The sequence below is a fragment of the Strix uralensis genome, chromosome 4, assembly GCF_047716275.1.
Source record: "Strix uralensis isolate ZFMK-TIS-50842 chromosome 4, bStrUra1, whole genome shotgun sequence".
Lineage (NCBI taxonomy): Eukaryota > Metazoa > Chordata > Aves > Strigiformes > Strigidae > Strix > Strix uralensis.
This window is the reverse complement of record NC_133975.1, coordinates 125,296,369-125,317,880: the sequence shown is the minus strand read 5'-3', so window position 1 is coordinate 125,317,880 and position 21,512 is coordinate 125,296,369. Positions and strand designations below refer to the sequence as shown.

Below are 21,512 nucleotides of genomic sequence, written 5' to 3'. Positions count from 1 at the left end.
ATTTTTGTGGGACCTAGAACAGCAACTGGTGTACCCAAATACCCTGGTAATCTCGTCTTCTATTAGTTGCTCATGAATTATGACTATCTACTATGTATTTCCTTGATTGCTTATCATTATCCAAGATGTTTGATATAACTTTCTTTCATAACAGATTCATCATGTTAAGTTAGTGATGAGTAAGAGTACCCAAACTTGTAAAACCTATGGCACCTTGGAAGCTCTCTACTCACTTGAGGGTGACACATCATTGATGCTAATTTGCAGTAATACAGTCCTTTTGCAACCAGTATGGATGTAATAGTATTGTGCTATGGCTCATCAGTAGCTTTGACAACCAACCTTGGTCAACTTCCAAGTTGAAAGATGTTCACAGCACAGACACCGTTGGTGGAGTCAGTGATGGGATGAACAAGTGTTGGTCACAGTTTGACAAAGCATAGCTTAAAGGAATCTTTTCCTTGACACCTTGCCTGCTATGGCTCTGTATTGAGCCCTACGGGTGAATGTGAGGAGGCTTGAACTCTTGCCTGCACCATGCCTGCTGTGGAAGTATGCAAAAAATTTAACTGAAGTTTCATGAACTTCATAGTTTTTAAAACTATACTTTATCGAAATTTTTCTTATTGGCAATGTGTTTTTAAGTTTTGGTCTTGAGATGAAAGAAATGGCAGCCCTTCATCCATGTGTTCTAGTAGGGGGCTGAAGTTCCTAAGATTTTTACATAAGTGAGTAAAGGCAGAATTTCAGTTAATGTGTTTAGAAATATATCTACGCTATGAAATTTTGGCCGTGTGTAGCGTTATGTCTGTGCCCTCTTGCTTGTAATGGTATCGCATATCCACTCAAGGTGCTCAAATCATAGATCTACACGGCTTTCATAAAAACCTCTCTGAAATGATCAGAGAGTATTGCCAAGCAGTAGAGGGATTTGCAGTATCCAGGATCCCTGTGGAACTACCCAGGAGACTCCCACTTGATGAGAACTTGTTCAATTTGATCAAGGAGAAATTGACGGTCAGGGAAATAATACTCAATTTTGTGATTGATTATCTGTAGAAACACTGATTATGAGGAAAAGTGGTGGAGTATGTCCTGTTTTACACGTCTAATTGTGCATTTTGAATGTGCTGGAAACAGTGTTGCACTTTTCTTTTTGTGTGTGTTCACTCATGAAAGTCAGCTTGAGTTTGTCCCACTGTATTTATTGCTGTGTGAATAATGCGGTACTGGTTAGACTTTACATATTTGGAACACAATGCCTAACTGCTGCCCTGCCTGTATAATTATTAAGTATAGAGAATGGGTTGGGAAAATAGCTTTGAAAAAAGCACCTATTATAAATGAATGATTACTGACTTCACAAAGCATTCATAATATTGACAGCCAGTCACGAAAATTAAATGAATGCAATTAGGATAGTGATTACTTTTCTCAAGAAATATGTGTAAGAAAGAGAGGGCAAACATTTGTACTTCTTGGCATCTTAAGACCAATATTGTACTGTGAAAAGTGGCTTATAGAGATGTGGCTTGTTATATACTAGGGTATATGTACAACAGGACCCTGAGTTAGTGAAAGCTTTGAGCTGAGTGTCGCTAGATCTTCTCTTGAAGTGAACTTCTCTAGACCAAAAGACTTTCAAATTCAATTTTGCAAGTTTTATCTGAATAAAACCTAGAAAGTTAGCTTCTTACAAAATAGAATCTTCATAGTGACCTGTGGGGGATAGATGTAAATATAAAGAGATGTATGCACAACTGCCTACGTTGTGCAGGTAGGTCCTTGCCTCAGTAGTTGGTTATGTTTAGCTTGGTGGCTTGGTGAGTGGCAGCAAAGCAGGTGGGATTTCTTTGGTTTTTTAGAGCTTTTTTGGCACAAGCGGATTTTACTAACTTAGAACAATAATGATCCTAGTTTTATTTAATAACTGGAAGATACAGAAACTGAAGAAAAATTGGGAAATTATTTTGCCATTGAGTTGATAGGCAAAGAATATAGAAAACAATCTCGGTGGGTGGAGGCAAGTGGATACACAGATCTCATGCTGCAAAATTATAAGGAAGTTCTTTAATGTGAGTAAAAAAAAAAATTACTATTAATCTTTATGTCCCCTATTCTAGACTTACTTCAGTTTTAGTACATCCTTTTATTTTTCATGCTTAACATGGTGGTGTTTGCTTTTACTAACATACGAGAAGATGATAGTAGTTCTTTATGCAAACATCGTCATCAAGCTAATTAATAACAGTTAATGTATATACTGGAAACAATAGTTACTCTGAGGGAATTTTGATTTTAATTATTAATAAATGTTCTGATAGTACATATGTGGGTGCAGGGTAGCATGTGTGAACATATCCTAGTTTTGCTTAATATTTGATATGTAATCTGCATCATTTGTCTTGGTTTATACTAATTCTAGACCCTATCCTGTCTTGCGTCTGCAATCCCGTGATTTTTCCCTACAGTTGCTGTGCTGGTTTAAGCAGCTCAATCTCTCCCTGCATCTTCACTTCCCGGTGTTAGATCCTTCTTTGCAAAACTACAGGCTAAAGTGGATCAGGGAATTGGTCCTGGTGTTCAGCATCTCCCTCTTGGTTTTTTACTACCACTGAGAGGAGAAGCATAGCTCAGTTCACTGGATGCAGCTTTGCTCCTTTGATGCATAGATTTACTTTTCTATGATCCCAAGTCAGTTACTTGTAAATTATTTTAATTAAAATATGAATGTAGTATAAACATAAATTTTTTTTACATATGTTAGAGACTTGCAGTAAAAGTATGCTATCAGATTTTTGTGTCTTTATTTGATAAAAGGATGCAGAAGACAGACTGCAGAGATGACTGATGAGAAGGGATGGGCTGGTTGAATTTGTATTATTTTGAAAAAAGGCCATTAAGAGAGAAACTGAATTGCTTTGACCATTTTAGAAATAGCATTTCAGCCCTTGTAGTAACAATTGTTATTCCATGCCTAAAAAAAATGTACAGTACTTTCTGTCAATTTTTCTGATAACTTTATAAAACACTTGATTTTGTTAAAGGCTGTGATTCTATCTGGATTACCATTGTTAGATGTGTTAGTACTTGCTTTCATTAAGCCAGTTTCCTTAGAATCTGTGAATACTCAAGAGTATTTCAAAAGCTCTGTACTGATTTAAAAGGCTAAAGAGAAAACTTACAAGCCTGCAAATTAACTCATAGCAAAGACCTGAAAATGAGAAGAGTTATCAGTCATTCAGATGAAAGTTTATCTTTCTTTAAATTTTGATTTTAATAAAGGTATACAGTCCTGTGCACTGGACATAAATCACACATGCCACTTAGTAGTGTCAGTTTGATATTGTTTGATATTATTTTATAGATTATTGAAGTATCATAGATATTTACACAGATTTATTAGAGCAGTTGCTCAATTTTCAGTTCTTTCAAATGAAAGTGGATACAATGGTAATATTGCAGGTTATTAAATTTGGGGGCCTAAATGTTTGGCTGTGCATTAGCACAAGAGTAAAATGTTGCAGAATTCCTTGAAAACTCTGCATATCCATCTGCTGAGAAGAAAATGATTTGCTGTTTTTCAGTAACTAACTGTGAACATCTGTAACAAACTGCATGTTTAATTTCAAGTCATTGCGTTAAGGAGTTCAGCTCTGCTGTGGACCTCAATCCATCTGCACCCCAAGTACCAGTGTGCTCCCTGCTACAAATAGTGGCATGAGGGTGGCCGGGGAAGTCTGTTCTTAGTGATGTTTTGGAAAGGGTTGTACAGCTGTGAAAGAGGCATTAGAGAATTAAGGGAAACATGGAAAAATAAAATAAAAAAACCCCAAACAAAACAAACCCAAACCAGAGAAAAAAACAAAACCATGGCATGGTCTCTGTGGGAAGGTTGGGAACATGGAATACTGATTTTACTGATTTCTGCTGCCCTTTTCTTGTGCTGTGCATATTAGGACCCCCTAAAATTGACTCTCTTCTATGTTCCCTGTTTCCAAGTAGAAAAAGCTAGGCATTAGGTGTTATTTGGTTCCCAAGACACCCCAAATTCCTAAGAACAGTAAGAAATACTATTGCATTATGCTTCTTGCAATTTTATTTTACAGTGTGAATGGCAACTTCCTTAATAAAGAAAAGCAGATATGACCAGAACGATCAGGTTTTGGGGTTTTATTTCACGGGGCCTTGGGGGTTTTTTTGTTGTTTGTTTGCTTGTGGGTTTTTTGGTTAGGGTTTTTTTTTTTTTTACTTTGCCCCTATAGTTTGCATGGCTCATCAACGTGGTAATGCTGGCATGAAATTCATGTAGTGTTCTAGAGTGGTTTTTCTTGAGAAGAACTTAATTATATTTTTCATTTTGTTCCCACACCTCCAGGTACTTAACTGGAGGAAAAAAGAAAACAAACTTTTATTAGTTATTTTAATGCTTTAGTCATTTTTAAATTTTTGTTTAATACCGTCCCAACTTAAAATGAGTCTGATCTTGAGTCATTTGAGTCTGGTTATAACTTGTGCTGAACTGTATCTTAATGGATTTCCATTTGATTTCAGCCCATTTTTCTTTGACTAGGATATCCTTGTCAGTCAACATAAATGTATGCAAGCTATGTAGAAACCCCTGTTATGTTCATGTAACGTCATAGATTTTATTGATACCACCTAAATGCTTTCAAGTTTTATGGGGGATTATAGGTAGCATAAGAAAGAGTGGAAGTTAGAATTAAACATAATACTCTTGAAAAGTAACCGATTACACTTTTATCCCTTCTTTTTTTTTTTTTTTTTTTTTTTTTTCCCCCCTCCTCCAGCTTGTATTTACAGTCGGTCTTCTAAAAGAAATTGTTAATCAATTAATTGTTGCCTGCTTGCTAATAACAGTGAATTCTGAAGTCCATTCTCCTTTTTTGTACTATATTAAGGCAGGTAATCAAGAGAGCAGTCACAAGTACTTTTCTTCCCCAGGCCCTTTATCTCCTGTAAGCCTGTAACCTTAGAAAGGTTGCTAAGAGAAGTGGTCTTTTTTGTAATGGGTGAGGCCTAATGATTTTCTCTGACTCCTTGGCTTATCTTGGGTTTCAGTGCTGCCTGCTGTGAGGCATTTGGGAGAGACCTGGCCAGTGGAACGGCTTTCGGGTGACCTGGTTTTGGGATCTTCAGTTTTTCCAGAGATGTTTGGGGGGGGATTCTCTCGCGCTTCTTGTTGGAATTCTGCAGGACCGCATTTTTTGCATCTTCTGTGCCACAGATGAATATAGCCTGTAGGAATCTGGGGCGAACAATTATGGTGTTACGAAGTGTGGTGTCATAACTATACCACTTTTCCCTCTACCTTTACTTTCCTTTGGACGCAGCAGTTGTAGACCTTACCCAAGCCTAATGCATATGAGATTGGTGTGTGCTGACTGGTATCATCAATTGAACCTTGCCAAGATCTTGGTTATTCTTTGTGGGATGCAGTTTGCTAACATATTGAATCCTGTCACTATGGCAGTGCTGTAAGCAAAAGAAGAATCAATTGTGCTTCACCATGTCAAGTCAGAAAACATGTAGCATCTTTATTTGTACTGCAATCCATGTTTATTCTTTTAAGCGTTTAAGCAATGAAGAGAATTGATGTGAAGTACGTTGGGGTCCTTGCATCTCTATCAGAACTTTTTAAAACTATGCAGCTATATACTATGACCTTGTAATATTTCATAGGTCTTTTGAACTTGCAACTAGTAACTGTTGTGCACGTGGTTTTAATTAAAACAGAGGCATGGTACTTCATCCTTAAAACTACTATACTATTACTAACAGCTTCCAGTGTTTACCAGGTATTCCTTAACTTGACATATTCTTGTGTCAACAATAAGAAGCTCCACATTAGGTTGACTTTTCACTAGTATGTCCAAGTTTTGAGCAACAAACATCAATTCTTTACTATTAAAATTTTTCTAGTTAAAATCAGCAAATTTTTTAATTTATGTGTTGTATTGTGGCTTGGAAGGTCATTCACTGGATGCTGGTGCTGACAGAGCATTTGTGCCTTTAAAAAAAAAAGTAGATCAAACGAAGGGAAGTGCCCTCTAATCTGAGGGCATCCTTTCAGAGTAAAAATGCACATTTCATTTCTGCAACTCTGCTGTTGTTAGCCTCTTGTGTACATGAACATCGGATAAACTAAGCTCTCTGTGTACTCTTTTGATGCACATAGTAAACTAACAAACCACTAAGAAGTTGACATTCCTTTTATTATTTTATTAAGTCTTTTAACTGCTGAGAATTAAGAAAACAGAGCAAAAATAGCAAGTAGTATATTCTGCTTACTTTATTGGTCAAGCACATACTATTTTGTGTGAAAATGTTCCTATTGATGCATGTTATATGTTCATAATACAGCAAATAATCCTCACTGTGTTTCAGTAAAATCGATTTTGCTATGGGAAGTGTCAACATGGGGGTAATGATTGAATCTGAAAACTTGTTGCAGAATTATAGTCTTGCTGTGTATTCATATACATATTCATGTATATTCATATAGAGCTATAAATGACACTGTTTTTAGAAATACCAATTAATCAAACTTGATCTGTTTGACAGTTCTTTCATCCTTCTTTGGAGTGTAAGTTAATGATGGTGAATGTCAGTCTCCAGTGAAAGTAGCGGTGTATCATAGAATTAAGCCTTGAATGGTGTTGTGTTTGCATTCTCCACTTCAGCCTGGACGTTTTTTGTGAACTTTATTTTCTTAATAGCAGATGATGATTAAATTGCTTCTACAACATGTTGTTCAAGATCTCAAACACACAATAGTAGTAGAGTTGCTATAACGGGTTCGTTTGTTAATCTGAGCTCTGTTTTACAAAAATTGTATGAATGCTGCTTTCCTTTGAAATTGATCTTCAAAAAGAAATCCTGTTTTGTATAATAAGATGCCAGACTCACAAAGATTTCCTTTCTTGTTTCATAGACGTTCCATCTTCAGAGCAGCCTGAACTGTTCCTAAAGAAACTTCAACAGTGCTGTGTCATTTTTGACTTCATGGACACGCTTTCAGACCTTAAAATGAAAGAATACAAGCGCTCCACTCTTAATGAACTGGTGGACTACATTACAATAAGCAGAGGCTGTTTGACAGAGCAGACTTACCCTGAAGTAGTTAGAATGGTGAGTTCCTTCTTTCTCATGGTCTCTTTAAATCCACTTGCAATTCCAGTTACGCATTGTGGGCGAAATTGAACCCTGGAGTAGGTGGATTAAATGAGGCCTTTGATTTGTATTTTCTACTAGACATCACTTGGGGATAATTCTCCAAAGAAAAAAATATTAATTTTTATATATTCTTAATTAAAGTCAAGTAGATGATGGTTATTATAGTGTCACAAAAATATGAAAGGAAACCTGGATTGTTTCTTGATGGAGAAGGCTAGCAGCCATAAAATCAGAGTCCCTCACATTTCCCCCCACCTACCCTCTCTCTCTTCCCCAGTGTAAATAATGGAATAATTTTTGCAAGTTTTTTATCTTTCTTTGAATTTTATCCAAGCTCTTCAGTGTGTACTTTAGGCAGAGATAGCTTAAAGTATGCACAGATAATGATTTTAAATAATAAATGCTAAAAATGTTGTATGGGATCAGTGTGAAAATTTCCTGGTTGTATTATGTGGATTCATAGCAGCTGCCGTTAGAGTGAGCAAGATTACTCAACAATAAAGCCATACCTTGTATATATAAATTGTCAAATAACAATTTTCAGTTTAAAAATGGAAACAGTAGCAGATGCTAGCTATATGGTGAGGAACGTTCATTGAGATTGGCAAAATCAATCACTGCTTTAAAATGTTTACTCTCTACTACCATACGGAACCCTTATAACCTGTTATCTAAATGAGAAAGCAATTAGTTAAATGTAGATTTGGTGATTTTGTTTCCTAATGGTACTGTGTGATCATGGAATCCACTGGCTATGTGCTGTAAGAAAAAAAAATGAATAGTTTTTACATTGCATTATATATGCTCTTTATTTCTTTTCTGACACACAGATACATGCTGTGTTGCTTGTCTGTAATATTTAAAAATAGCTGTAAATTGTGACAGAATCATCAAGCAGCTAATAGTGAAGGAAAAAAACAGAATTAAGGGTGTATGGAAAAATCTTAATATGGCTTCTTTGTATGTATGCATTGTCAGAAAGCCTATAATTGTGTGAGCAGATTCTTCCCCTTCTCCCTCACCCTCCTTTTCTCCCTTCTTTACTGGACCAATCTTCTGAATGAACTGCTTTTCAGTCTGCTGTGTTATTTGTTCAAGCATGTGATCTAATGCACCATTCAAATACCAGTCTGAATACAGAATTACTAGTTCTTTGCTGAATTCTTCTGCTGGTGCTGCACTGTAGTATCTAAATGGTTTACTTGTACTGCTTGTGATGAACAAATTATATCATACCCTTTGTACAGACAGGATGCTGATGCACAGGTAACTTCAATCAAATTGGGTTCTTTTTCTGTGTATAGAGGATGACTCCAAACTCGCCTCCTGCGAGAATTTGGTATTTTTTTAAAATGTTTCTATTAGTGAAGTTGTATTGTTGCATCGACTTTGGTTATAGTTGTTTACTGCAGCAACATTTGTAGAATAAAGACTCTGCAACTTAGTGTTATCTTCGGTTGGGCCCCAAGAAACAAGAATAATTTGATCTGTATCTGCTCGTAAAATTCAATTTAAATCATAAATCACAACCTATGAAGCAATCTGAACTTGAACTGTAGAAGAGATGCAAAACCCCTTTGCTAGCATGTCCAGCTGTCCCTGGAGTCCCTTATGTTGATTCACAAAGCAGTTTTTATCTTAAGGAAATGAGGCATTGCCTAAATAGTTTGAAAAACATGGTTTTAAATAATTTTCTTAAATATAGTCTGTTAACTGATATGGAGGAGTCACTGGAAGTAAAGATACAGTGTGAATTTTTCTAGTGGATTTCACAGATATTTGTTAATGGAGCTTCAGGAATTCCAGTTTCAGTTTAGCTCATTTTTGATGGAAAACTGTTCTATCTTCTTTTTTTCTAGTATTCCCCTCATCCTTTCATTTCATCATGCCCTTCATCTTAGTTTCTTCTGCCTTGTATGTGGGCTCCAGTGCTGAATTTATGCTATGTTTTCTCTTCGGTGCCAGGGTACTTACACAGGGGGGGACTGATAATGTTCTCAAGTCCTTTATCTGGCTACCCTGTGGCTCCTGACTGCCCAAACCTAGATTTTTTACAAATAAAAAGATGCCCAAGTAATTAGGGAAACAGACATGTTTTTTTCTAAAGAATTTCCTGAGAAAGTTGTAATACTTAATTTTGTAAGAAACTCTACCCTACAACAGACACCTGTGCTTTGATGAAGATGTAAGCTATTGGAAAGACAGTTTCAAAATTGGAAAGTTGGCACAGCCTAATTGTGCCTGTGGCAACCGGCAGTGTTCTTGGTGTATATGCTCTTGGAAAAACACTTTGGTAGTTGTATTCCATGTAAGCAGAAGGCTGTGCTCTGCTATTGAATTTATGTGAGTGAATCCACGGCAAATGCATGAATGATTTCTTTCGATCATCCGAACGAATGCTAATGCAGTGTTTCTACTCAACCACATCATCAGGGCTTTTGTGCATTGCAGGTATTGTGTATTTTACACATACGCTATCTGGTAAAAGTGGTATTTTTCCTCCTAGTCTTTGCCTAGAAAAGTAAGACATCTTCATCACTTTAAGTGTAGTTATACAGGCCCTAGAGGGAAACATAGGACTCCTAATATTCTATAAAATAAGTTTTTGGCACATATTGCCTGGTGAATAGACGACATTAGTCACTTTGTGCTGAAGCATCATGTTTGGTGTAACTTGTTCTTTGCAATAAGTGCATGTTCTTGTTTCATGCAGAATTGTGCTCATAATCGTATACTGAGACAGTCTTAACTGTGCACAGTTGGCTTCATGAGTGAAACTGTCACCTTTATCTACTTTTGAGGATTTTCACCTAGGTCTCCAACTGTGTTCACAAAGGAGCTGTCAAGTTGACAGTCTCTGACCTGTCATGGTATCTATGTCCTGGCCAAATTAGTATCCCCATTGACATCACGGGAGTGCTTCAGTTGAAAGATCAGTATCTTAAAACTGACCAAAATGGAGCACAAGTGTTCTTTGTCGCTTTGGAAGGTCTCCACCCTGTTATGTTTAGTGTTTATGAATCCAGGAATTAGTATTTCCTGCTCGGCCCTTTGGGCTACTGTGCTTTGGAGGTGAAGTATTGTAAACAGGTGAAAAAGAAAGAAGCTGTTTTGTGATTTTTGACATCATTTAAGAGCAGAAAAAAAGGCAGACAAGCCTGAAGCTGATATTTAAAAAGTTACCAATATTTATAAAGTGCTTTCTTATCTTAATTATCTAAAACATCCAAAAAAGTGATATCTGTGGAAAAGCCTTTTTTTGTTGTAAATTTTTATAACATAGGTATATATTAGTGTTCTCTGTTCATGACCCAAAAGGAGTTTGGCTTTACAGATGCTGGGATAGAAAAACATTGCCTGTAAACTTCTTCAGAAACTCTGACTTTTTTTTTAATTACTTCTAAATGTGGTGGTGTTACGGCGTAAGGGTTTGAAAAACAGTCATTTGTGGTAGCCAGCATAACAGCTCCTGGATATTGTTACTGTCAGTCATCCTAAATACATGCCATTAAAACCTTAATCCCTAATCGTAATATCACGTATTTTCATCTTGTTCTCTTGAGCACATGATATGGTGTTGTATATAGCTAAATGTGAAATCACTTGGCTATTTGTCAACCTGTGTGCATGTCCACTTCTCTAAGCCACTCTCTTTAGCTTGATACATACAGAAGTGTTTGGTATGTTATTGGTTATTTAAAAAAGTAAAATAAAATTTAATTTACTAATGGCACCAAAGCAAGCTTGCAGTGGCCTTGTCACTGTCATCAATATCAGTTGATGGGAAGAGCGGTTGGGGTTTGTGTTAATGGCCCTAAGCTGGACAGATTTATTCAGGAGGGTATTGCTCAGTGTGCTTCCCCTGCAGTTTGATGTGTTGTTCAGAAGGGCATATGACATTCTTTAGAATTAGTCTAGTCTTAGGAAAAAAGGCCCTTGCCAATTAAACCACACTCTGCTAAGAAGGAAATGCCAGTAATATGACTTTATGAGCCAATAATTGGACACTTAATCTAAAATTTGTTCCTGTCTGAGCAAAATGTGGAGGCTTAAACTAATGATGCTGATTTTGCTGGTAGATTAAGCAATGGTAGTTGAATGAAATAAATGTTTGTTATTATCTGTGGTATCCCAAAGGGTCTATGTAGTAGAGCTTTTTGTGTTTTCTGGGTATTAAGACATAGATTGAGGAAACTGATGTCTTTCATTTAAAAAATTAGATGGGAAGAATTGACAAGCTGTTAAACTGAGAAATCTGGATTAATCTCTTTGTTGATGAGCATCATTTCAGCTCTCCAACTTGTTTCTTAAAAACTCAGCCCCTGACATTTACCATGATGTTTATGCAACATCTGTGGATGGTTGCCAGTCCATAAGAGATGGCTAATGAAACTTTTTTGAGATACACCTTTTAGAATGGAATAGTAGTACTTTGTTCTCCTCTCTTTTAAGTGCAGAAACGCATTTGGCTTCCTGTTGTCATCTTTATCTTTTCTGTAATGACAAATCAAGTAAAAGAAGACTGTAATCTCTATAGCCAAAATGAAACATCATATTAGATATCTTCTGGCTCAGAAGCTATGTTGAGCAACACAGTGAAAGAAACTTGGTTAAATGAATACCCAAATCAATACCAAAAATTACATTTTAAAGGTCAGATTCTGATTTTTTTTTACTGACATAAATCTAGAGAGATTGCATTCCCTTTCCTGCAGGTTTGTCTCAACAGATGTGAGGGCAAAGTCTGATTAGGAGTTTGTGACAGACCTTTTAAACAGAAAGAATATCTTGTTAAGCCATGATTTTTTTAGCATGTTGAAGAACCTATTTTTAGGAAGTGTTCTAGCTGTTAGACTTCATAGGCATTATGAATTTCTTTATTTTCTATAGCTTTAGCTATAGCTTGTGACTAAGTATGACACTCTGCTTGCTAAATGTTCATCCTGTTTAGGGTTTTCCATGTTAAAATGTTCTTGGATAGAGATCTTTTTGTAAGTCTACCTATATTCAGTCTTACCTTTTTGATTTAGCAAAAACCCTGTGCACGAAATGCTGTTGGTTCTTGTATTAGAGTTAAAAATATAATACTGAAAGCCATTTTTAGTTTAAGGAATGTAAATGAAATCATACACTCTTACAAAAATTGACAAATAATGTATCTTTTCTAATATGAATTTTATATGTCTTCAGGAATTCTGTAAAATATTAGGAATTAATCTTAACCTCAACTTTTGACCCCCAAAATAGACTTTGATTAAACATTGTTATGTAGGTACAGCCATGATGGAGCAAGCATGCTATCCAAGTTTAAAGAAAATAGATAAAAATCACATCATATTTTAAATTCCGTTCTTGTTTCTTTAATGTGAGGGTTATCAATTCTGTAAAAGCAAGAAAATAATCTAACTTTGGGGTTTTATGCATTATTTCCAAATTCCTCTGTTAGATGCTTTTTATTATTCACGTTCTCTATTCACCTAGTTTGTACAAAACCCATAATGCTTATTAAAAGAAGAGGCTCTGATGTTCTGTGCTCCTCTCAGAAAATCAGTTGGAGGCAGCTCCTCTTGCAGTAGTTGTCCCTAATAATTTTTCCCGACAGTATGTAATTACATTTACCCGTATCCATTATTCCTCCTGTTGGTTACACAGGCCTTTCATTCGTCAGACTTTATCTGCATAATAGTACAGTGACTAGGTCTAAAGCAAAGAAATAAACTGGAAAAACATTTTTGTTTCAAGAAGTACTTGTGTTGACTCCAGCTATTTTTTATTTTTTTTTAAAGGAGTGTATACCCACAACCCTCCCTTTTGGCTGTGTCATCTTCTTGAATACCTTTTGAGCATTGTGTCTGTCAATAAGCACAATGTGCATCTTCTGGGGATTGTTTTCTTGGCTTTTGAATTTTTTGTTTTGTTCTTCAGTTTGGAGTCCGAGACAGTATGAGTTTTGTAATGCTGTCTAGAGTTCAAGTTCATGTATTGGCAGGCTTTCACTTGATCTGATGCCTGCTTTAGAGATGAGGGCCTTTTTCTGCTGGTACTGTGCTTTAATTTGTCCAAGATACTTGAGTTACTGCTATGATTTTTTAGATTGTATTGTATAGAATTAGCTGGGCACACATGAAATAAATAACTGTTCCACTGGATCATCTCAAAACATAGTTACACGGGGACAGCAATGAATAGGGTAGTTACTGGTAGGGTACCCTGTTACGGTTCAAGTCTAGGTGACCTGGAGTGGAATTTTGGAGCTCCAGTTTCCAGCAGCGAGGAAGTTTTCCCCGGGGCTGCTGCCTGGGGGTGGGTCTGTGCTAGCACTTCTAACTCAGATTGTGAGTGTGCTCTTGCGGTGGATCTCCCATTTGTTGTGATAGAGAAGTCTTAAGGTTTGTAAATTTGGTTCCTTTTGAACGTGTCTACTCCAGGAGTGTACCTAATGCTTTCCGACTGACTAATAGGCTTCAGTGTAAGAGGTCACTAGAAAGAAACTCCTCCCTCCAAACATAGTAGTGTGGACATCGCACCTGAGCACCAGCTCTTTTGTTCTACAAACCTGTTCCTATTGCACTTCTTTGCCAGCAGAAGCACGGCCTAAGCACCTCAGTTTTGCCACTTGCTCATCTGTATGGATGGCAGCTGCTACCACCACTGAAGTGGGTGATGGGAAGCTAACAAGTTTAGGAGTCCTGATCTAGAGCTAAATTCTTGCAGGTTATTGATTGAATTTTTAGCAGACTTAAAGGTCAAGAAAAGATGAGAAGGATTGTTTTCCCCCCACCCTGTGATCTGGATTGTTGACTGTGTTCACAGTCCAGTGTAGTTCATTTTAATGCAGCCAAGTCAAAAGTAATGCTGCTGGGCAAAAAGAAGGCATATAATATTAAACCCTGAAAGACTCTATTCAGGCAAGCAGTGGTGCAGAAAAGGACCTGAGCATTGTGAATTACTATCATGAGTATCTTAATATGAGTTTCTGGTACAGTGCACTGTTCGAAGAAGTGAATGTTGATAAATTAAAATGGCAACATGTAGAAAAAAAAAAAAGAGGGAGATGGTCAGCCTTTTTATACTACCTCAATACATTTGTGTACAGGTAGGAGCTCGAAGGAAGCAAAAATAATCCCAGGATTAAAAACAAGCAAAGAAACCAACAACTGTCTATGTTCAGAAGCTGTATCTTTCTATTTAGCAGCACAGAGGTTGAGAAGTGTTATGTCTATATAAAAATACCTATATATAAATAGATATGTACTGCATATGCAAATATATATACAGATGTAGAAGAGATCTGGTGGTTTAAGAAGAACCAATGGGGAATCAGGGAGATTCAACCTTGAAATCAGAAGCAGCACTGTGGTTAAATTCGTAGTAAAACTAGGAGAAGACAGCTGGTGGAATAATTTATAATCTTTTAAGATAAAATTAGGTATTACTTTTTGTAAGATGTACTTTAGTCAAACTTCTGAGAACAATTCACTGGGTTATATGGAGATATTATAGCTGAGTGACTGCAGTAGTCACTTCAGGCTCTAAAATATGTAAATCCATAAACAATATTTAAAAAACCACATATGCAGATATATTTCAGAAGGACAAGTTTTGTGTCTGTTCCAGGGGCCATTGTTGTCTCCCAGTTAGCATAGCTTCACCTTACGGCTTTATTACATTTTACTGTTCCCGTATGTTGTAAATGAGCGTGGTAGTTTAAACATTGTATGTGCAGAGATACTCAGTTTCAATTTCATGTGTACATGGGGCTTATTTGGATGGTTCCACATACTGGTAAGAGAAGAACAGGTGTTCCCTGTGAGCTAATTGGGTATTCACTTAGCCTGTTTTTATATAGCTAATATATTAAGCGTTCCTGCATGTATGTTTGTTTTCACTTAAGGCTTCATTCAGGAAAACTATTACTGGTAAAAATCTTTGTTTCAGACAGCACAGAGTAGGAGCACTGAGCTGAAATTGAATTTGTGAAATGTTTCTGTTATAGCGTTGTCATTTTTATAGGGCTCTAGTGAGGGACAAAGAGAGGACTTCTCAAAACATTTATTCCTGACTTCAGACTTAAGCCTCTTAGAACTTTATTTTCTAAAAGTTATTTCAAATATAAATGTGGTGATAAAACCAAAGGTTTCTTAAAGGTTGTTACTTATAACTGTGTATTCATAGTTTCATAGTTCTGCATTGCCAGGTACCAGTCATCAGATCTGTTTAGAACTTGCAGCTCATTCTTTGTGGGGGTATTGGAGCAGCCTTCCCTATCTTCTTGTTTGTTTTTAATGGATTGACATTGATTTGTAATTGCCTTGGAGAAGTTTTTGTCTTGCTTCTGGTCAGGGTTATGCCTGACTGACACACTGACATGGAGCTTAGAGGTTTCTGGGCATCTCTAATTTAAAAATCTATCATTTCAGCATTTCCAACTTGATCTTGGAAATTTTGGATTCAGTGCCAATGTGTAGATTTTACTGATTTGTTAAATTGGTTTCTGGCACTTGGGTGTTCAAATTCTGCAGAGTGGGTGAGCAGTGATGTACTTTTCTCTACCCGGTTTGGTGTGTGCTTCTGAAAGGGACAGTCATGGAGAACAGCGTGCAGATGTCTTTGAGGACATAATAGGGGATATCTGTCATGATACAACTTCGCAGAATATTAGAGTTCTGGTTTGCTTTACAAAAATGTCATCTGGATTTGGAGGCATTCCTAATCAGTGGAAGACGGAAGTCAGTATTGATCAATAGTCATTTGTGCTGGCTGTGGAAGAGGAATCATCGAGGATTGTACATGCAGGCTGGCAGGGATGTCCTTTGGCTTGATGATCCAACAGAGGTCAGAAGAGAAATGATTCAGCTATCCAACTGAAGGAATTTTGGCATGCTGCTTGGGCCCAGGGATAAATACCAAATAGCTACCTCATGCCTATCTGAGAAAAATTATTCTTTCCAGATTTGATGTAGCGTATTCCCATCTTTGTGTGGTGGCTGTCAAAGTCTCTAACGTACAGCTGGGCAGTTCATGCATGGAAGAACTTGCTGCCTTCAGTTCTCCCTTAGAGGCTTATAAACATTAGCCACCCAGAGGCTACTGATTTAGATAAGCATGCTATAAATTGACACTGCATGTAAATGAGCTATCATGCTGTGTTGTGGTGATTAATGTAACTGTAATGGCACACATTATCTTTTAAAATTATGATAACCTGGGGAAATCATGTAAAGATAACCTGTTCTGTCTGTTCTTCTCAGGAGAATATCTGCATTTTGGCTCCATATAGCTTATCTTTACTCCTAATGCAAAAAAGAAAATTAAAGAGAGCAAACTGTTTACTAGGACCATATTCTAACTTGCATTGCATTTACTCCTGCATGTTAATTTTTTTATGCAAAAAACCTGCTTTTGAGTTGCCTTGAGACTAGGCTTTTTTTAATAGGCACTCTCCAAAAATCATACCGGTTTTGTTACAAGCTCAAGATTCAGGTGTCAGGGCTGGCACGTAACTAATTGTTGCTGAACCCTTCATAGTTCTGTCATGCTGTTAAGGCCCTGGCACTGACTGCTTGAGGCTTGGTTTGACTTAATTTAAATCTTACAGGAATTTGTCTTGGTTTAGCTTTTCATTCTGAAAGTATGTACTTTTCCTTGCAGGTTTTGCTTGTGCCGTAATTCAATATTTGTTCCAGTCTCTAAACACAACAGCTGATGAATACTTATGTTTTTTCTCATATGTTGGTGCAAGTTTCATTAATTTATGTATGGTTAAATTTGCAGAAAAATTTCTTTCTTGTTTCAAATTAAGTTTAAAGCAGAAAAAAAAGGGCTACAGAATGCCTATGGTTTTGCTAGTTCCCTGTTTTGATCCAAATCCTGAGAAAGCTGGGATTTTTGAATGTGAAGCATTAACCAAAAATGCTTCAGTAAGTATTGCAGTATCCCAGATGTTCGGATCCAGGGCACCGATAGGTACATTTCCCCCTTTTTACTTGGAATCCTTTGGGTTATCTACCCTCTTTTGCCCTGTGCTCTAACACAGAAACAATTGTCCCACTAATTCTGATCACTTTCCTCCTTTCCCTGCTCTTTCATATCAGGGATAGTAGAAGGAGGAGCTCAGGAATCCTGGAGGAAAGGCAAACTATAATGTGTGTATTCTCTTGAGAGAAGTGAATGAGTCAGGGGAAGAGGATGGAGAAGAGAGAAAAAGAGTAGCTCCTAATAAGTGCTGGTAATCACTTGGCAGGTATGCGTGCAGGGCAAGTAGAGTTCAGCGGCTATCAGCACCGGCTATAGTAAGTGCTCTATCTGTTAAGGCTGAAAGCGAATTGAAAACATGTGATTTAAATACACGGTGAAGGCTTCTGTAAAAATATGTAGTTTTACTGTAACTGTAGTGAAATACACCCTCTTGTGGTAAGAAGGAAAAAGTCCAAGCAAAAACCCGTGTGACCTCTTTTTTTTTTTTTTTTCTGTGCTCACTGGTTTGCCTTACGCATCTTTTGTCTTTCCCTTGTGTTCAGTGAATTTTCCTCCCTAGTATGCACGACGTGTGCTTTCCTACAGTTTTCTGTCGTTTCATCTGTTTATGCAGTACCTGAGCCTGTTTTCTTTGTCTTGCAAATTCTAAAACTTCACTCTATTTCAATCTGGTTTTATCAGTATTTGGCTCATGTTTAAACTCTTGGTTTTAAAGTGCCCTTTCTTAAGTTGCCAACATATTGAAAATATGCCTTACAGACTAACTTTAAAACATTTACAGGAGTAAAAGGCTGGAAAAATAAATAAGGATGTTGAAGAACATACTAGTTTTGTTTCTTAAATAGCTTAATTTGTCTGAACTACTATGAAGGGGTCATGTATAGATGGGATTAGGAGATAACATGCTGCTTTTCCCAGCTGTTTGATTAACCAGCTTAGAGATGGGTCAAATGCAGTAGCAGAGTGCAAAGACAGCACAACATCACCTTCAAAGTGCAGCAGAGGCCATAAGCATGTTTGCAGTTTATTAGATTTGCTGCATAATAAGGTGTACGCTCCATTCAGCACTATAATTAACCCAGGAAAGCACTTCGGTTCAGTCTTTGCTGGTAGCATGAACCTCACAAAGCCAAGCAGTCTCAGCAAAATACATCTAAAGATTAAGCAAAGTGAACCAACCATGAAATAAAATGTGGGCTAAGTGTTGAGCAAATACTATTTGTTGCTTGCATTTAGTACCAAGTTCTGTACTTGGCATGAGGTGTCCAGACATTTAATGTGTGAATAGTGCTGGCAACTCTTAACAAGTGCTGACAGATGAGACCTTAAGAAGATACCATTAATGTTTTCCCTGTGCAAAGGGAAATAACCAAGTGTTGCATGAAAACACTTGTCAATGCATGTTGGTGACATTTCCCACAACTCCTAAACGGTCATGGCTCTCAGCCCATTGATGCCCAGCAGGATTGGGAATTACATGTCAGTGGACTCATCTGGAATGTGGATGACAGAAATGGTGGCAGATGGGGTAATGCTGGGATATCAGTGGAAAGAAGAAGCAGAAAGACCCAGAGAAGGGAAAGCCAAGGGTGGTGACAGGTTTGTAAAGGGACAGTTTCCTTAGACCTGAACTTTGTCAGACAGCAGGCAAAAGAAATACTGATTATGTGATGGAGGATAGACTAGGTATAGACGTACTAAGTCCTGAAATCTAGTACCTATTTAAAAAACAGATCTCATTATACTTTCTTTCACTTTTCAGGTATCTTGCAATATCTTCAGAACTCTCCCACCTAGTGACAGCAATGAATTTGATCCAGAAGAAGATGAGCCCACCTTGGAGGCATCGTGGCCACATTTACAGGTTTTTGATCACTTATCTCAGAACAAATGCTTATCATTGCTTAATGTATCTAATAATTTTCTCAGCTTTTTTTTAACCTGTGGATCAGAACTAGTTTGTGAGACAGTAGCATTTATCAATATTGTTCATGGCTATATAGAGTACCTACAAAGACAAGAGAGTACTTTGTGAAATTTGCAACATGTTAAAGCTTTCTTTCAAAATTGTATTGATGCTGTCCCTCATATTCCTGTTTTCCTTCATTGATTTAAAAATTATTTTGCTTTCCAAACTGCTCTGATGCACAAGTGTTTTTCAGCAGCTTCAGCAAGAGCATTGTGGGGATGATACTTCTAACAGTTTTGCTTTACTGAGGGTAGTTAATTTTCATACAAAGCTACACAGGTGTTAGCAGCTGATCAAAAAAGTGAATGAGAAGCTACATCCCTGTCTAAGTCTTCCTTCCTCTCCCCGGGCTGAGGTTTGCTTTCAGGTGTTTGTAGCAAGCTGCATGCTCAGTGCTGTGTATCATCCCTTCCTCTGTACCTCAAGTGTCAATGCAAGGTATTGAACAAAGAACATAAATTAATTTTGGAGAAAGCATCATTGACGCTATTTCAGTAAATTACTTTGTAGAAAATATAGATGCAGATCCTGTCTGTGTTAGGATGATGGCTTACACCACTAGTAAATTTAGAAGAAGTTTGCCTGAGTAACAGTTTGTGGAGTCTGGGAGTTTCTGTGAGCAAAGGAACACAGTTGATCTCAGCTTGAAATGAGGTTTTTATTTGACAGTTGTATGCACAATCCTTGCCTGTGAGCAGTTTGTTTCACTCTTTTGTGCTCTCAAATTTAGAATCTGTTGAAATGTAGGTTTCATCCCTCATTTATATTTAAATTTAAAAAGAAAAAAAAAAAAGAATATTAAAAGCTTCAAGGCATCTCTGAACAGCTTTGCCTGCCTGGAAACAGCACAGGCATACATGCCTGTTATCTTGTGTTTGTTGATGCTACTGCTGTGGTTTTAAAAGTCATTACTTACATGGAGATGATGGAATTTCTTAGCCAGTGGATAATTTACCATTGTCAGGAAGAAATGCACGAAAGTATTTGTCAGGAGTTGATGGAATTGATTTCCTGATGATTTAAGATTAGTTATGTAAGCTGTCACTTTTTCCATGTCATATTACTAAATCTCTCTCCCCCTTTTTGCTTTCCTATTGCTTCCTTTTAGAAGTCAAGAGAACGCTTGACATAAAGCGTCAGCAGCAGAATTGCACCGTATTGGTGTTTTCATGGAAAAGTTTAAAATTATTTTAAAATGTAGTTTTTAGCTTCCTTTCTCCTTTCAGTATCAATATTCATACTCACTGAAGTCAGAAAGGAAAAAATGTTCAATGGCTGCTCTCCTTCAGCAAGGAGAGTTACTAGCTGGTAGCTTATCTGATCAGTGACGGGTTAGAGTTGCTGTCTTTTGAAGCCACAGTAGTCCCTGTTTCACTTCACTTCCTTTTTGCCTGTTTTTTGTACTTTTTTTTTCTCCACTAAATGAAGTCTGTCGCTGTCCCACTGATTAGTTTAGGTGGGGATGAAATTGCATGAAAGTAAGCAGGTTTTCTCCAGCCCTGAGGCTAATCTTTGCAGTAAGTTAGGAACTTCTGAATAAAATCCGGTTTGTATTCTTCTTCTGTGTTTCAAGTTGTAGTAGAATGCTACTCTAAGCAGTTTCTAATTTAATTTAAATATTTCTAACTGTTTTACCAGCCCTTTCAAAATTGTAATGTCTGTATTTGATGTGACTTCAGCAGTTCAGAGGGCGGTTTAAATGTGCTTTCCAATTACTCTAGGAAGCTTTGCAAGATGATAACAAGCATTACGTGATGGCAGTGCCTGTTCTTGGTGGTGGAGTATCTTTGACTGGAGTTAAATAAAAAAAACTAACTTAAAAAGCTCATTTAATTAATTCTAAGGTAGCAACTTGATAAAGGAGAAAGATATTTTTCATTTTAAAAAATCTTTTCCTCTGTGAAAAAATAAGTATTTTATTTTCTAGCAAAAGAATTTAGGGAAATACTTAAAAATATAAAGAGGAAGCAAGTCATAAACTAAACCATCAATATTTTTTTTTCTTTTGCAGCTTGTATATGAGTTTTTCATACGATTTTTGGAAAGCCAAGAATTTCAGCCCAGCATTGCCAAAAAGTACATAGATCAGAAATTTGTATTGCAGGTAAGCTGATCTGTTTTCTCTAAAGCTTCATTTTGCTTTTGAAAAAAAATTTCTCTAAAAAGATTTTGTTTAGAATTTGGAAGTGTAACTTTATTTGCAACAGAAAAAGGCTAAACAAGCATATACAATGAAAGTTTCAATCTGTGGAGGTAGGGAAAATATGTGTGTGTGTTTATATGTCAGTCTCTGTTGCTATAGATATATAAAATAGTTGGTTTGGTTCCAGTTTTGATACCTTAGTCAAAATACTTGATTACTGGTTAT

General features: G+C 36.9%; 1 protein-coding gene across 5 annotated transcripts in view; it reads left to right on the top strand.

Annotated features, from left to right (window-relative positions):
- The window catches only part of PPP2R5E (protein phosphatase 2 regulatory subunit B'epsilon), an 81,707-nt gene that overhangs the window by 44,229 nt on the left and 15,966 nt on the right, over positions 1 to 21,512 (top strand). For all 5 annotated transcript variants that reach the window (XM_074869012.1, XM_074869010.1, XM_074869009.1 and 2 more), the window contains 3 exons: positions 6,956 to 7,152; positions 18,938 to 19,039; positions 21,156 to 21,248. In XM_074869012.1, the coding sequence (XP_074725113.1) occupies positions 6,956 to 7,152; positions 18,938 to 19,039; positions 21,156 to 21,248 (392 nt within the window). The remainder of the gene's footprint in view (positions 1 to 6,955; positions 7,153 to 18,937; positions 19,040 to 21,155; positions 21,249 to 21,512) is intronic.